This window comes from Semicossyphus pulcher, unplaced genomic scaffold (genome assembly GCF_022749685.1).
Source record: "Semicossyphus pulcher isolate SPU_LCO1_2020_fin unplaced genomic scaffold, fSemPul1.0.p SCAF_1, whole genome shotgun sequence".
NCBI classification, from domain to species: Eukaryota; Metazoa; Chordata; class Actinopteri; order Labriformes; family Labridae; genus Semicossyphus; species Semicossyphus pulcher.
The window spans coordinates 26,599,318-26,616,289 of record NW_027211603.1 but is presented as its reverse complement, the minus strand read 5'-3'; the positions used below and the strand labels follow the sequence as shown (position 1 = coordinate 26,616,289).

At 44.3% G+C, this 16,972-nt stretch overlaps 1 protein-coding gene across 1 annotated transcript; it reads left to right on the top strand.

Moving 5' to 3' along the window:
* Window positions 1-3,284: 3,284 nt before the first annotated feature.
* Window positions 3,285-6,441, top strand: LOC138588540 (serine/threonine-protein kinase pim-2-like). The gene is made up of 8 exons (XM_069658765.1): window positions 3,285-3,348; window positions 3,499-3,672; window positions 4,082-4,216; window positions 4,946-5,040; window positions 5,430-5,645; window positions 5,742-5,919; window positions 6,076-6,252; window positions 6,350-6,441. The coding sequence occupies exons 1-8, from the start codon at window positions 3,285-3,287 to the stop codon at window positions 6,439-6,441; spliced, it is 1,131 nt and encodes a 376-aa protein (XP_069514866.1).
* The last annotated feature ends 10,531 nt before the right edge of the window (window positions 6,442-16,972 follow it).

Sequence of the window (16,972 nt, the reverse complement as noted above, 5' to 3'; positions counted from 1 at the left end):
TTTGCTTATTGTTGTTCTTGCTTTAGTCAATTTTTTTCCCATTAAGTAGAGTGAAGGCCCCCAGTTCTTCAGTTAGGCCAGGTCTCCTTTCTATGGCAACAAAGAAAGCACCGCTTGCTGACAGGAAACAGGAAGAGATCCTGTTTTAAAGCACTCCACCAAAACACTGTGTAAATCGTGACCAAGAAAGTAGAAAGGCCATCAATCCCCGGTGCCCGCCCAGATGTCATCTGATTGATGGCAGACGTTAACTCCTCCAGAGTCAGCTCACAGTCCAGAGCAGCTGTTTCCTCCTGGCTGAGCTGAGGAAGACCCTCCAGGAGCTCCCCACTGCACTCCAAGCTGCAGGTTTCTGCCCCAAAAAGGTGCGAGTAGAACTCCACAGCATGGCTCCTCATCTCGGCCGGATCTGTGGTCACTCTGCCCCCTGGCAGCTTCAGACAAGACATCAGCTTCTCTACGCCACCGATCTCTCCAGGTTGAAGAAGAAAGAGCTCGGGGCGTCCATGTCTTTAAGCTGGAGGAAGCGTGACCGGACCAGGGCTCCCTTTACGTTCTCCTGCAGGGAGGAGCTCAACTCCAACCTCTTCTCCCGCAGCAGAGGACAAGTGGTGGGTTCGGAGCTCCTATTTAAACCCCCCTCAATGTTTTTAGTTTGGACCTCCAAATCTTTGACAGCTGCCTTTATCCTGGCAGAAGAGTGAGAGGTGTACTGCTGGCAGAAGACCCAAACCTGACATTTGCCTACCTCCCACCACAACTTCAGGTAACCAAATTCAGCTTTTTTTGTTTTCCACTGTTTCCAAAAGCGCTCAAAACTTTGGCAGAAAACACTATCCTGTAAGAGTCTGTTATTCAAGTGTGTTACGTGTATAGAGTGGTGTGTGCAGGTGTCTCTCTCTCTCTCTTGCTCTCTTCTCCCTTTGTCCTGCAGGTGAGAAGTGAAAGATTGGCTGCCACCTGTGAGCTCCAGAAGAGCTGTGGATTGGTTCACACTCCAGCGTGTTAGCCAATCAGAGACAGAGGGCACCATTTTAAAAGCCTCTCTTTTGCTTGGTTCGCCCCTATGTTGCTTGGCTGTCTAAGATGGTTTGTGGTGGGGAGGTAGAGCTGAGGTAAGGCTGGGGTACCCTATACATTCACGCACTTAGCAGGAAATTGTTACTACACCAGGTTATGGGTTGTTGCCACTGTTGTACTTTTATTATATTCAGACACTTTGTAGATAAGGTAGTCAGGCCTTTTGTTTTCGTTTTCTTTCCTCACAGATCGAGTTGAGCTAGGCCCTTCTTTGTTGTACTTTGTTTATTTCGTTTGGCACAACCCCCACAGTTCCTCCTTCCCCCCACATTTTTCAAACCTACGTTTGTTGTTTACCTTCATTTAAATATTGTGAATAAACCTTTTTTCTTTGACTGCCTCACGTCCGCCCTGAGCTCTTTCTTTGTTGGTTGTCAGCGTTATTGTTTCTGCTAAAAGGGAAATGTAACAAAGTGCCAGTAGGATTGAACCTTTTCACCTGGCGAAATGATCAGCCCTGCTGTGGTAAGGTGATGGTCTGTGAAGCCCACTGGACTGATGTTACTGTTAACTAATTTGGGGCTGAGGCTTTTTGACATGTATATTCTATCCAGTCTGGCTGCACACCTTACATCCCAAACTCACAGCCTTAAACCCGCTGGCAAACTTTCCTTTTCGTTCTCTAACAGCTCGTTAGAAATAAACGGGGGAACACCGGATACGATGATCCGCGTGGAGGGAACTGACAGCGGGGAAACCTGCACAAATAAATCCCAGATAACCACACCGCTCTCAATCAGCTGATGAGCAAGAGGTGGCGTCTCGGTGGACACCATTCCTTCCGAAAACACGAGGGAACACAACCAACGATCTGTCAGTCACAGTCAAACACTCAAAAACACCAGTAAAAGGCTTACCTGGCCATGCAGTAGGAAACAGTGGAAAATACAGGTGAAAAACAGGGACAGAAACAATTCAAAGAGAGAGAGAGAGGGAGAGAGGAGCTTGGTGTGTCAGATCCCCCCTGGCAGTCTAAACCTATAGCAGGATAACTATAGGCTAGACCAAGCCTGAGCCAGCCCTAACTATAAGCTTTATCAAAGAGGAAAGTTTTAAGTCTACTCTTCCTGGTAATTGAAGGCTCTACCTCCAACACTACTCTTAGAGGGGTAATATGGCACTATGAGCTCTTTAAGATATGATGGTGCCTGACCATTAAGAGCTTTGTAAGTAAGAAGAAGGATTTTAAATTATATTCTAGATTTTACAGGAAGCCAGTGCAGAGAGGCTAATACAGGAGAGATGTGATCTCTCTTCCTAGTTCTTGTCAGCACACGTGCTGCAGCATTTTGTACCAGCTGAAGAGTTTTTAGTGACCTATTAGGGCAGCCTGATAGTAACGAGTTACAATAATCCAGCCTGGAAGTAACAAATGCATGGACTAGTTTTTTTGCATCGTTTTGAGACAAGATGTGTATGATTTTTGCTATGTTGCGAAGATGAAAGAAGACTGTCCTTGATATGTGTTTTATGTGGGAGATGAAGGACATATCCTAATCAAATAGAACTCCCAGATTCTTAACAGTAGTGCTGGATGCCAGGCTGATGCCATCGAGGGCAGCTATATCATGGGAGAAAGAGTCTCTAAGGTGTTTTGGGCTGAGCACAATAACTTCAGTTTTGTCTGAATCAATAGTAGTCTATGTTTATTCACTTTTGGGTTAATTGACCACAAAGAATTTTCACATTGTATCTAATAAAAGGGAAAGTTAAGATTGTGGACAGTTTAGGAAAGCACAACCTGCATTCACTTGCTATCTACAGTAAAAGATGGGACAAAAAGTGATTTCCATTGAATCATAGTAGCTCTTTCGAACTGGTTTATAACATTATAATCTCCGTAGACGGATCATGAGAGTTGCACACCAACCATGTTTTGATTCGAATTAAGAATCCCAATCTGTCGTTTTTGTTTCTGTGTAAGTACTATAAAGCCTTTGAATGTGTTTATGTTTGATTAAACACATCTCTTGCATTTGAATCCACTCAACATTCTGAATGTATTCTATAGAACACGACACACAGCAGAATATTGTGAGGTCAAATTTGTGTGGCCAAAGCATTCCGGAACAACCTCTTCAAAGGCATTCTGGAACAACCTCTTCAAAGGCATTCTGGAACATAACATAACTTACACTTGAATGATCCAAGTTAGTTCATTTTCATTTGTCATTTCAACGGAGAAGCATTACTTTTTGAGAGTCATGTCATCCAAATCGTGGACACCAAAAAGGACCGTTCAGTGGTGGGCCTCAGTTGCAAAACGGAGTAAGTATTGAGGAACACAATTCTGGCAAAAAAAAAAATGCTATTTTCCTTTCTCTTTAAACCACATGATTAAACTGGTTCACTCAGAACATAAATAATGTAATGGACTGTATTAAGCACATACTGAATTGTCGTTTTCTGTTCTTGCAGGTTGCCGCACTGACCCCATCATATATACAGAGAAAGACTGCAACTCAGATCAAAAAAACATCTCGAAGAGAAAATCTGAGGAGAGTCTTGAAAGAGCCAGCAAGAGGAGCAGGACAAGTCAAAGTCCCTGCGAGGGCTGCAGCAGGGACCTCACTGGCCCAACTACCAGCACAGGTAAGCTCAGAAAAATCCTAAAAAGATTCATTGTATTTGTTTTCAGTTAAGTAAATGTTAAACTAAAAGAGGAGAATAATTGCACGCTCAGTAAAGGGGTACTTTGTTAAATAAAGCCCATTTACAAGAAGCTATATTGAGAGTCAGCAACTAAAGTTGACTCATTCTCACCTAGATCGAAATGTATTTGGCATAGTTATCTGAAATCAGGCTTTTGCTGAACTTTATGTGTTATGTCTTTTGTCTTCATTATATTTTCAAATTATTTAAACCACCAAAAAAATTGTATAGGGCTGAATTGTCTACAGATAAATACCTCTGATTTGTCTGAATACCAATGTGCACAATTTGTTTTTAACTCCTAATACTCGCATGCTCATGATTTGGCTTTATCTGTTGAATGTCACAGTTTCAGGAGAAACTCCAAGCTCCTCTGGACCCAGCCATGGTGCTGTGTTGGGTTCTGGGAAGACCAGCAGCAAGAGGAAGTCCAACGACGACATCCCCGACGACAACGTACCATCCACATCTGCCAACATCTCGAGTAGAAAGAGGAAGTCTGAGGAGACAGAGGGTCCCAGGAAAAGGAGCAGAAAGACCCATTATCCCTCTGAGGCCTCCAGTGACAACCCTGACACTTCCTCTTCAGCAAATACGGCCCATCGTCACAGCAGAGGCAAGCTAGGATAGGCAGAATTATATTTAGCCTGTAGAGAATGATGTAAATGTCTACTTTGGATGTGGAGGGAGGTCTCCAAAGTCAAAATAGCCATGATTGTGTCATCATGGGGTTTGAAAAAAATCTGCAATTAGAAGACAGAGTGACCAATGACATATGCTTATGAGTTATATTATTGGAAGTGAAGAATCCAGTGTTTATGGAGTTCGACACATGCAAGAGACTAAAATCTGGATACCTTGGCTGCTGCAAAATCAATTTCTACCATTTCTGTTTCAATGTATCTTCTGTGAGAAGCACAACTGAATGCTATGACATGCAGTTGCTTAACTTAGCATAAAGACTGGAAATAGTATAAGTCAGTTTTTTGTACTGATTTATCGATCATGACAACTAGTGAGCTTTAGAAATGTTGGTAGGTGGATTTATTATGTTTCCTTTGGACGGATTCTGGCATGCTTTGTGCAGCCATGATGCTCAGCTACGCTAATAAAATGAGGTTATTGTGAGAGATTAGTTTTATGTATTAGTATTCCGATGAAAGTCCTGAGCATGTATATTTAAACTGTATATGTTTGTTATATATTTCTGCAGATGCCTTTGAGTCCAAGTACGAGGAGGGGAAACTGCTTGGTGAAGGAGGCTTCGGGGCAGTCTTTGCTGGCTTCCGCAAAAAGGACAATCTACCTGTAAGATTCATTGTCATGCTATACAACACACACACACACACACACACACACACACACAAACTACCTATGATTCATGTATCCACATTGTACGACTAATAAACTAAACAAATGTATGTCTTTATTTTTTGTAGGTTGCCATAAAAAAAATTGAACAGGAAGAAGTTGAACGCACATCTATGGTAAGTGATATATTCTTCTTTCTCATTCCAACATGTTGATACATTGTTTAAATACTTAGAGCAACATTTATTAACATTTCTCTTTTTTCATAATGAATACAAAGAGAAAATGCCCATGTTCTTCCTTTACCTCATTCAATGTAGAAGTTTACTTTTATTATGTAAACATATGAGATTCATCTTTTTCCCACTTTGGCTCTATGTATAAAGCTGCTGGACGGGGAAAACAGCATGGTCCCTCTGGAAGTTGCACTGCTGCTGAAAGTCAAGCCACCAGCAGCAGAGACCAGTGCAGCCGTGACCCTGCTGGACTGGTACGATCTGGATCGCGACCTGATACTCGTCCTAGAGAGACCAGTCCCCTGCTGTGACCTGTATGATTATGTCGAATCTAGAGGGTCCTCCCTGCAGGAGCACGAGGCTAAAGTAAGTAGCTGATACAAACTGTGATTCAGTGTTTTTGTATCTGTGTCCATGAACACCATGTCACTCAGTCTTGATGTCTCTCTCTTTCTCCCCCAGACCATAGCCAAACAGCTGGTGGATGCTGTCATTGAGATCCACTCCAGAGGAGTATTTCACAGGGACATCAAGCTAGAGAACATCCTCCTTGAAACCGGCTCTGATGTCCCTCGAGTTCGGCTCATTGACTTTGGCTGTGGAACATTTCTGTCAGAGGAGAATTACACTTCAGGTCCAGGTAGGCTGTCCCTCTTATTGTTCTTATTATTAGTTAGTCTTAGTCTCTTATATTTGTATTGCTTGAGCTGATGATCATTGCATAATTGCTATCTCTGTCCTTTATCTCTGTCTCTTACCATTATATTTTCTTACTTTGTGGCTGGTTGAATTGTAGCAACTTATGTGTACACCTCCCCTGAGTGGTTCGAGAATGGGATGTGCAGGGCCGTACCAACTACAGTGTGGCAGCTTGGTGTTGTGCTTTTTGAGATCCTGCATGGTACTGTCCCCTTTACTGACAGCACTGAGATTGTTTATGTAAACCCTGACATCAGTGAAAGTCTTTCCATCGGTAAGTTATTAACACCCACATGCAGTCAAATTAAGCACAGGGAAACGCATATTAAGTACAGTGTGTATTCAACCATGATTCTTTTTTGTCTGTCCAGACTGTCAGGGGTTTCTACGAAGCTGTCTGACCAAGACCCCGGAGGCCCGACCCACCCTGGAGACACTTAAGGACCACCCCTGGCTGAAATGAATCTCCACACCCTCCCAGAAGCACAGAAGAACACCCCAGGACAACAAATAGACATATAGACAGACATATAGACAGACATTTCGACAAACAGACAGACATATAGACGAGCAGAGAGACATATAGACAAACATACAAACAGGGCTGCACGGTGACTGCAGTGGTTAGCGCTGTTGCCTCACAGCTAGAAGTTTACTTGTTCAAACCCCGGTTTGGACAAAGTTGTGCGGAGTTTGCATGTTCTCCCCGTGCATGCGTGGGTTCTCTCCGGGGTCTCCGGCTTCCTCCCACAGTCCAAAGACATGCTTGTTAGGTTAATTGGTGACTCTAAATTGCCCATCGGTGTGGGTGTGATTGCAAAAAGTTGTCTTTCTCTATATGTCATCCCTGTGATTGACTGGTGACTAGTCCAAGGTGTACCCCGCCTTTCGCCCGAACACACGAACACACACACACACACACACACACACACACACACAGACACACACACACGCACGCACACACAAACTACCAATGATTCATGTATCCACATTGTACGATAAATATAATATGTAATATATTATATGTAATAAATATGTAATAAACTAAACAAATGTATGTCTTTATTTTTTGTAGGTTGCCAGAAAACGCATTCAACAGGAAGAAGTTGAACGCACATCTATGGTAAGTGATATATTCTTCTTTCTCATTCCAACATGTTGATACATTGTTTAATACTTAGAGCAACATTTATTAACATTTCTCTTTTTTCATAATGAATACAAAGAGAAAATGCCCATGTTCTTCCTTTACCTCATACAATGTAGAAGTTTACTTTTATTATGAAAACATATGAGATTCATCTTTTTCCCACTTTGGCTCTATGTATAAAGCTGCTGGACGGGGAAAACAGCATGGTCCCTCTGGAAGTTGCACTGCTGCTGAAAGTCAAGCCACCAGCAGCAGAGACCAGTGCAGCCGTGACTCTGCTGGACTGGACCGTGAGCCACATAATGTCAATCTCCAATTGATGATAAAACATGGTTGAAAAAATAAATAAATAAAAATACGTAACAAACTTGGTTGAAAACTCTTAAAAATGTTCAAAAACTTTTGAAAAACTTTATAAACATTTGATTATAAAGCTTCAACATTTTTTCCAACATTCCCTCCTGTGGGATTGGAAAGTCACATACTAACAATTTTAAGTGATCATCAAGACGATTAATATCACTCATGACAAATGCATCCTTCAGGCAAAAGTTTTCCCTCCTGTGGGACTGAAAAGTCAAATATCAAAAACTTTAAGTGATCATTCAGGAATAACATAATTTCATAACAGATATATTCAAAAGCTTGTACCAGGCCGCTCCGGGGGCCTGGACCCAGGCTCGACCAGAGCAGCGCCGCTCCGGGGACCCGGACCCGGGTCGGACCGTACAGAGCCGCGCTGCTCCGGGGGCCTGGACCCCCCAGGTCCCGCGCCGCCACGAGGCCACGAGCTCCGGGGGCCGGACCCCCCAGGTCCCGCGCCACTCCGGAGGCCTGGACTCTCCAGGTCGGACCGCAGAGCCGCGCCGCTCCAGGGGCCTGGAGGGTCCAGGTCGCACAGCATGGAGCCGCGCTGCTCCGGGGGCCTGGACCCTCCAGGTCCCGCGCCGTTCCGGAGGCCCGGAGGGTCCAGGCCCTCGGGCCGCGTGGAGCCGCGCCGCTCCGGAGGGTCCAGGTCTCAGCATTGTGAGCTCCTTTCCTCGTCCATCAGGACACGCATGAGTGGTTCTTTAACGTCGTACACATTAGTCACAACCAAAGGGGAATAATGGAACCGTAAAATAATCAAGTAATAAAAGTGCATTAGGTGCGAGAAAGGGAAAGTGAAGGCTGTTGTGTTTGAAAGACATGTTGGAGAAAATATGTGAATCTGAAGCAGAGAGATGCAGACGTACCTCATAGTAGAAATAAGAGACCGAAGAAAACTTTTAGGATAGATGCCACAATTTTATTTGGAAATAAAGCCAGCTTATGACACGCAAAATTGATAAACAGGCTTCGTATGCAGTAACAGGCCATATAAATGTATTAACAGAGGTGAAGATTAAATGATCAAGATAAGGATAATAAGAAAAATGTAAAGCAAACTCACCAAAACCCGCTGTGTGGTGCTTCTTTCTCATAAAGAATCCATGGATGTTTGCTCTTCTTTAAAGTATCCATACTGATAACCTGAGTCTCACTGTTTAAACCCTTCTATAAATCCAGATTGGTCAGTGTTACAAGCTCTTTAGATCAATTTCCGGGTGACAAACGCAGATGCAACCACAGCCCAAAGCTCCCCTCGAGTCCAGCCTGAGATCGTCCGAGTGTTCCCAAACCCCCTCCTCTGTCTCTTCAGGCAAACCTGATTTGCTCAAACAAAGCCTCTGGAGGAATGTATGTCCTGGTCCACTCATCAATAAGCCATCCGTCAGTGTTTGACCACCTTGAGAGTCAACACATCACTGGGGAGAGACAGCAGGTTTCCAAAATGACTGTGAGTCTGCTGGGGGTAACAGAGACACACACCTCACAGACAAGCCCTCAGTGGTTAACCATTTAAAGAGGTTAGTCGGGACCCAGGAGGGTTAACATTGGTGACTTACGCCCCAGGACAATTCAGCTGAGCTTTCATAATGAGGAATAGAAGATGTTAAAGTAGCCCATGTGTATTACAAATACTCAAATGTGACACAAAAGGAAACACAAGCTAAATAAGTTGTCGTACAGTTATAGCCTCACAGACTTGTATAACTAATGCTGTTTAATTATTGCCTCAGCACCTTTGCTCACCACTTCAGTGAGCATGAGCTAACAGAGCGGCCTCCCACTATGTTTAATGAAGGTATCAGGTCCCAGTGGAGTCTGGTCTGCAGGGCAGTTCCTTGCGCCTGGTCTAATATTAGACCAACACACACTAGTAGCTCACAGTGTAACTGGCTCTAATATCTACATCATTCATCTGACACATGATGCAACAACCAGAAATGGACAACAGGTAATACAGGTATATAACAAGAAGACACCTCGACTTACCACCGCAAGAAAAACAACATTAGGACGGCCTTGCTCCATTCAGGTAATACTCTTATTTCATCTTATCTAATCATATTTAATGCTCAAACATAAAAAGTGCATCAAAATAGAAATCAAAACAAGCAAATATTGTCTTACATGAAAGATATGGCACCTTTATTGGATTCCCTTTTTGCAGGGAGAGGGTCACAAACTATACAGTTAACATATCAACTATGTTATTTGACATCAATAAAGGTTACAAGACTTTCAAACATTAAAAAATAAATGTAAAAATGTAAAAAATAATCCTTTAAATTGCAGCAATTAACTGCAGGCTGTTAAAACAGAACTGAAATATTCACCTTATATAGTTGATGTGGTTTGTCTTTGAATGCTTTGAGCAATGCAATTCTTTTAAAGCAAACAATTCAACATCGACTGCAGCATTACAGCACTCACTATAAACACAGTGTCCAATGTGGTAAGAACACGTGCCATCTCCGTGAAAGACTGCTTATTGTAGGCCTTCATAATAGTATACAGTGTCAATGCTTATTTTGTGCCTGAAAACTGCATTTTTGCACAAGGGCAGATCAGAGCAGATTTTTAGATATTTAGCAATGTACTCTAGGTTTTTAGATGTTCGCTGCCACTCACTCTGACACAATGATCCCTAATGGGGGAATGGCTGTGGGCAGTAATTCACTTTGGCTTTTTTCGGCTTCTTCGCACCATATGCAGGACTGCATTTGCCATCAGGTTTGTGTTTTAAGGCATTCACAGTAACTTCAGGGCATCCAAGCCGCCTGAGCTTTGTTCGGTAGTTACCAAGTTTATACTTCAGGCTCGTCTTCCATCAGCCATACCCGGTGACCGAACCTGGCTCTTTCAAACACGGATGTGTTGTTACAAGAGCTTCTGCTACCTCATCAAACTCCCTGTCAGAGAGGTACACTTTGTACTGGACGATCGCTTCAGCTAAGCCATCAAGAATGGCAGATTTAAGTTTAGTATCAGGATTCAACAAAGCTCCAGTTTCTTTGAAAGCAGCGTTGGCCCTGTCCAGCTGTAGCTGAGTATCATAAGAGAACCGGGGCATGGGGAAGACAATGGGCCATGCAGTGGATCTTGAGGAGGTGGACTCAGGAGAAGACAATATGTCTGTATCAAATGAGCTACCAGCAGATGAAAGGGATGAGGAGTCATCTACAGGGCAGGAGGTGGCAGCAGCTGAGTAGGGAGGGAGCAGGGAGGTGGCAGCAACTGAATAGGGAAGAGGCTGGGCAGGTGCAACTGAGTTAAAGATGACCTTGATGGAACTTTTGTCCTGGATGTCTGATATTGAGACCAAGTTGGTGAATTCATTCCCAAACTCAGCATCCATGAATTGAAGCCTGAAGTCCCCATCTACTCCACACTGTCTCTATATTTGCTGTGCAAGTTCACTGACAGACTCTGGCATCCCATCTGGAAGGATCAATCTCCGGGAATCGTTTTCTCCAAGAATGAAGAGGAGTGGGGAGAAGATGAGAAAGAGGAGGAGAAGAAGAAAAGGACGAGGAGAAGCAAGAGTAGAAGAAGAGTGCTGCTGTATGTGATTCAGTGCCATCCCTCTGCTGTTGCTATGGTCTGAATCTGTGATAACGCCCCATTCATTTGAATATAAGAAATCAAAATAAAAAGAGCTGGGAAATGAATGTGGCATTATGAAATCACAGTCCCCTGAGGAAAAAAAAAAAAAAAAAAAAAAGTAGTCATTTGAAAAAATGTCCTAAAAGAAATTTAACTTTAATGTAAATGATGTGTATTCATACCTGTGATTTGAACCAGTTGAGGATGACCCTTGCACAGTCACTGCTAAGCTGGAGGGACAGAAGATACAAGCAGTAATTAACATGATGCCTAGAAACTGTTGGAAATATGTCATTATCAAATTAATAAACCAGCCTGTCACACTCCAACATCAAACTCAAGGATTTCCCCCAATTTTTGAAAATGGCATCATAGTGTAGCAGGACAAACTACTGAAATAGCTTATATGCATTTCACCTGTTAATAAGTAAGCCGGAATAAAAACCAGCAGGTAACGCCACGCACAGCTCATGCATGTAATGTGAACAAGCCGTTGCAACCTCGGGAGCCTTGCGAGCTTTGACGCACCTGTGTTGCGTAGTGGCAACACAAAGCAGCACATTCAATGCAAACTAGCGATGTGCATGTCATGAGTCAATCGAAACTGGAGATTCACTTCAGTAAACCGGGAGTGCCGATTGCTCATCCCAGCTAACTCGTTCACTGGGCTTTTACACTAGGGGCCCGGGCACGGGTCTGCCCCGTGATATACGAGACTCCCTCGGCACTTGTTCGCTCTCCCAGCTCAGAGCATAAGACCCGCCCGGAGCGGAGCCTCTGCCTCGGGCTGCAAGAATCACTCACTCACCCACACAAGTTCCATGCAACAGTCAGTAAATATCCATGAATGAGCATCACAACCCCCACGAAATGACTTATTTCGCAATCAAAATTCGGTCCGATAACATTTGAAAAGTCTAGAAGAGCTGCACTATTTAAAATGAGTCTATCCCATTTAAGTTAGCAGAGCGCGAAACCGGAAGCTAGCCGGCTCAGCATGTTAGCATGCTCTATGGGCGTTGGGGCCGGAGGGACAAGCGTGACCAAATATCGCTGAAAATGATGGACAAACTGCTGGTGACTTTATGCACGTCATTTTGCATTCAGATGGATGATAAAAGATTGTATCTTACCTTTTCCAAATGAACGCAACGCACGCCAAGTGTGTTATTCTTCAATACCGTCCTCTCGCGATGACTGCCGCGATATTCCCGGGCACGCTTGGAAACCTACCTGACACGCCAGATGGTTTGTGATCTCGCGTGATCTCGCGAGTCCACCAAGGAAATTAGAAACCACATTCTGACTACATTGTTTCACGTTATCTCAACATGACGGAATCTAACAAATGTTAAGTTGTTGAATGTCATGCAAATCCTATATGATTTCATCACGTTCACCTTGTAAGTATGACATTATCTTGTACAAAATACATGTTACACTTTTGTAAATGTAATAGCCAGCCAATTTCCCTTTTTTGAGTGCAGGTGCTGTTGCCAGCACGGAGCCCTACCCATGCAGTTGCGCTTATAATCCACCGGGTGGCGACAGAGCAACAGCAATAATACAGTCACATCAATTTTGCATAAATTGAACATAAAGCTTATTTCTAACTATGTTATATTTAGTATGGATTAGATTTTTTTTAAATCCAGAACTTATCAAAATTATGTTATCGTTCAAAAATGACATCTATTTGTAAAAGACACGGAGTGTTTTTATACAAATTCCACAACATTCCATCATATAGTGACGAGTACGGACACGTCATGACATGTTCGGCTCGTGACCTCATCATAGACGTCAGGATGTGTTCCCAACCGAGGTTATAAGTAGGAGTTGTGCAGGTCGGAAATCCTCAACGGTAGAGACACTCTCCGGGGGCCTGGACCCAGGTCGGACCGTATACCGCAGAGCTGCGCTGCTCCGGGGGCCTGGACCCAGGTCGGACCGTAAAGAGCAGCGCCGCTCCGGGGGCCTGGACCCAGGCTCGACCAGAGCCGCGCCGCTCCGGGGGCCTGGACCCAGGTCGGACCGTACAGAGCCGCGCCGCTCCGGGGGCCTGGACCCAGGCTCGACCAGAGCAGCGCCGCTCCGGGGGCCTGGACCCAGGTCGGACCGTACAGAGCCGCGCTGCTCCGGGGGCCTGGACCCAGGTCGGACCGTACAGAGCCGCGCTGCTCCGGGGGCCTGGACCCAGGTCGGACCGTAAAGAGCAGCGCCGCTCCGGGGGCCTGGACCCAGGCTCGACCAGAGCCGCGCCGCTCCGGGGGCCTGGACCCAGGTCGGACCGTACAGAGCCGCGCCGCTCCGGGGGCCTGGACCCAGGCTCGACCAGAGCAGCGCCGCTCCGGGGGCCTGGACCCAGGTCGGACCTTATAGAGGAAGAAGAAAGAGCTCGGGGCGTCCATGTCTTTAAGCTGGAGGAAGCGTGACCAGACCAGGGCTCCCTTTACTTTCTCCTGCAGGAAGGAGCTCAACTCCAACCTCTTCTCCCGCAGCAGAGGACTAGTGGTGGGTTCGGAGATCCTATTTAAACCCCCCTTAATGTTTTTAATTTCGACCTCCAAATCTTTGACAGCTGCCTTTATCCTGGCAGAAGAGTGAGAGGTGTACTGCTGGCAGAAGACCCAAACCTGAGCTTTGCCTACCTCCCACCACAACTTCAGGTAACCAAATTCAGCTTTTTTTGTTTTCCACTGTTTCCAAAAGCACTCAAAACCTTGGCAGAAAACACTATCCTGTAAGAGTCTGTTATTAAAGTGTGTTACGTATATAGAGTGGTGTGTGCAGGTGTCTCTCTCTCTCTCTTGCTCTCTTCTCCCTTTGTCCTGCAGGCGAGAAGTGGAAGATTGGCTGCCACCTGTGAGCTCCAGAAGAGCTGTGGATTGGTTCACACTCCAGCCAGTTAGCCAATCAGAGACGGAGGGCACCATTTTAAAAGCCTCTCTTTTGCTTTGTTCGCCCCTATGTTGCTTGGCTGTCTAAGATGGTTTGTGGTGGGGAAGTAGAGCTGAGGTAAGGCTGGGGAACCCTATACATTCACGCACTTAGCAGGAAATTGTTACTACACCAGGTTATGGGTTGTTGCCACTGTTGTACTTTTATTATATTCAGACACTTTGTAGATAAGGTAGTCAGGCCTTTTGTTTTTGTTTTCTTTCCTCACAGATAGAGTTGAGCTAGGCCCTATTTTGTTGTACTTTGTTTATTTCGTTTGGCACAACCCCCACAGTTCCTCCTTCCCCCCACAGTTTTCAAACCTACGTTTGTTGTTTACCTTCATTTAAATATTGTGAATAAACCTTTTTTCTTTGACTGCCTCACGTCCGCCCTGAGCTCTTTCTTTGTTGGTTGTCAGCGTTATTGTTTCTGCTAAAAGGGAAATGTAACAAAGTGCCAGTAGGACTGAACCTTTTCATCTGGCGAAATGATCAGCCCTGCTGTGGTAAGGTGATGGTCTGTGAAGCCCACTGGACTGATGTTACTGTTAACTAATTTGGGGCTGAGGCTTTTTGACATGTATATTCTATCCAGTCTGGCTGCACACCTTTCATCCCAAACTCACAGCCTTAAACCCGCTGGCAAACTTTCCTTTTCGTTCTCTAACAGCTCGTTAGAAATAAATGGGGGAACACCGGATACGGTGATCCGCGTGGAGGGAACTGACAGCGGGGAAACCTGCACAAATAAATCCCAGATAACCACACCGCTCTCAATCAGCTGATGAGCAAGAGGCTCATTTTTCAGGAACACGACCACAGCGTTGTTCATCCAGGATGCATACGATAGGTTATCATGTCCTACCTGCTCTCCGACAGCCAAAAGAACCTCCTCCACAGAAACGTTGGCGTCCGGCGGGTCTATCCGCACTCCCTGCCGGATTGACGGAGGTGGCGTCTCGGTGGACGCCATTCCTTCCGAAAACACGAGGGAACACAACCAACGATCTGTCAGTCACAGTCAAACACTCAAAAACACCAGTAAAAGGCTTACCTGGCCATGCAGTAGGAAACAGTGGAAAATACAGGTGAAAAACAGGGACAGAAACAATTCAAAGAGAGAGAGAGATGGAGAGAGGGAGAGAGGAGCTTGGTGTGTCAGATCCCCCCTGGCAGTCTAAACCTATAGCAGGATAACTATAGGCTAGACCAAGCCTGAGCCAGCCCTAACTATAAGCTTTATCAAAGAGGAAAGTTTTAAGTCTACTCTTCCTGGTAATTGGAGGCTCTACCTCCAACACTAATCTTAGAGACTTTAGGTAACACAAGCAGGCCTGCATCCTGGGAGCGCAATGTTCTAGAGGGGTAATATGGCACTATGAGCTCTTTAAGATATGATGGTGCCTGACCATTAAGAGCTTTGTAAGTAAGAAGAAGGATTTTAAATTCTATTCTAGATTTTACAGGAAGCCAGTGCAGAGAGGCTAATACAGGAGAGATGTGATCTCTCTTCCTCATTCTTGTCAGCACACGTGCTGCAGCATTTTGTACCAGCTGAAGAGTTTTTAGTGACCTATTAGGGCAGCCTGATAGTAACGAGTTACAATAATCCAGCCTGGAAGTAACAAATGCATGGACTAGTTTTTCTGCATCGTTTTGAGACAAGATGTGTCTGATTTTTGCTATGTTGCGAAGATGAAAGAAGACTGTCCTTGATATGTGTTTTATGTGGGAGATGAAGGACATATCCTAATCAAATAGAACTCCCAGATTCTTAACAGTAGTGCTGGATGCCAGGCTGATGCCATCTAGGGAAGCTATATCATGGGAGAAAGAATCTCTGAGGTGTTTTGGGCTGAGCACAATAACTTCAGTTTTGTCTGAATCAATAGTAGTCTATGTTTATTCACTTTTGGGTTAATTGACCACAAAGATTTTTCACATTGTATCTAATAAAAGGGAAAGTTAAGATTGTGGACAGTTTAGGAAAGCACAACCTGCATTCACTTGCTATCTACAGTAAAAGATGGGACAAAAAGTGATTTCCATTGAATCATAGTAGCTCTTTCGAACTGGTTTATAACATTATAATCTCTGTAGACGGATCATGAGAGTTGCACACCAACCATGTTTTGATTCGAATTAAGAATCCCAATCTGTCGCTTTTGTTTCTGTGTAAGTACTATAAAGCCTTTGAATGTGTTTATGTTTGATTAAACACATCTCTTGCATTTGAATCCACTCAACATTCTGAATGTATTCTATAGAACACGACACACAGCAGAATATTGTGAGGTCAAATTTGTGTGGCCAAAGCATTCCGGAACAACCTCTTCAAAGGCATTCCAGAACAACCTCTTCAAAGGCATTCTGGAACATAACATAACTTACACTTGAATGATCCAAGTTAGTTCATTTTCATTTGTCATTTCAACGGAGAAGCATTACTTTTTGAGAGTCATGTCATCCAAATCGTGGACACCAAAAAGGACCGTTCAGTGGTGGGCCTCAGTTGCAAAACGGAGTAAGTATTGAGGAACACAATTCTGACAAAAAAAAAAATGCTATTTTCCTTTCTCTTTAAACCACATGATTAAACTAACGATAAGCTTTATGAAAGAGGAAAGTTTTAAGTCTACTCTTAAAAGAAGAGGGGGTGTCTGCCTCACGGACCTTGACTGGTAGATTGTTCCAGAGGAGGGGGGCCTGGTAATTGAAGGCTCTACCTCCAACACTACTCTTAGAGACTTTAGGTACCACAAGCAGGCCTGCATCCTGGGAGCGCAATGTTCTAGAGGGGTAATATGGCACTATGAGCTCTTTAAGATATGATGGTGCCTGACCATTATGAGCTTTGTAAGTAAGAAGAAGGATTTTAAATTCTATTCTAGATTTTACAGGAAGCCAGTGCAGAGAGGCTAATACAGGAG

Bases quoted from the DNA above. Each gene is read 5' to 3' on its own strand.
- LOC138588540 (XM_069658765.1), top strand. From the start codon at position 3,285: ATGTCATCCAAATCGTGGACACCAAAAAGGACCGTTCAGTGGTGGGCC. The intron at 3,349-3,498 runs GTAAGTATTGAG...CTGTTCTTGCAG, and splicing joins GGCCTCAGTTGCAAAACGGA to GTTGCCGCACTGACCCCATC. The intron at 6,253-6,349 runs GTAAGTTATTAA...TTGTCTGTCCAG, and splicing joins CAGTGAAAGTCTTTCCATCG to ACTGTCAGGGGTTTCTACGA.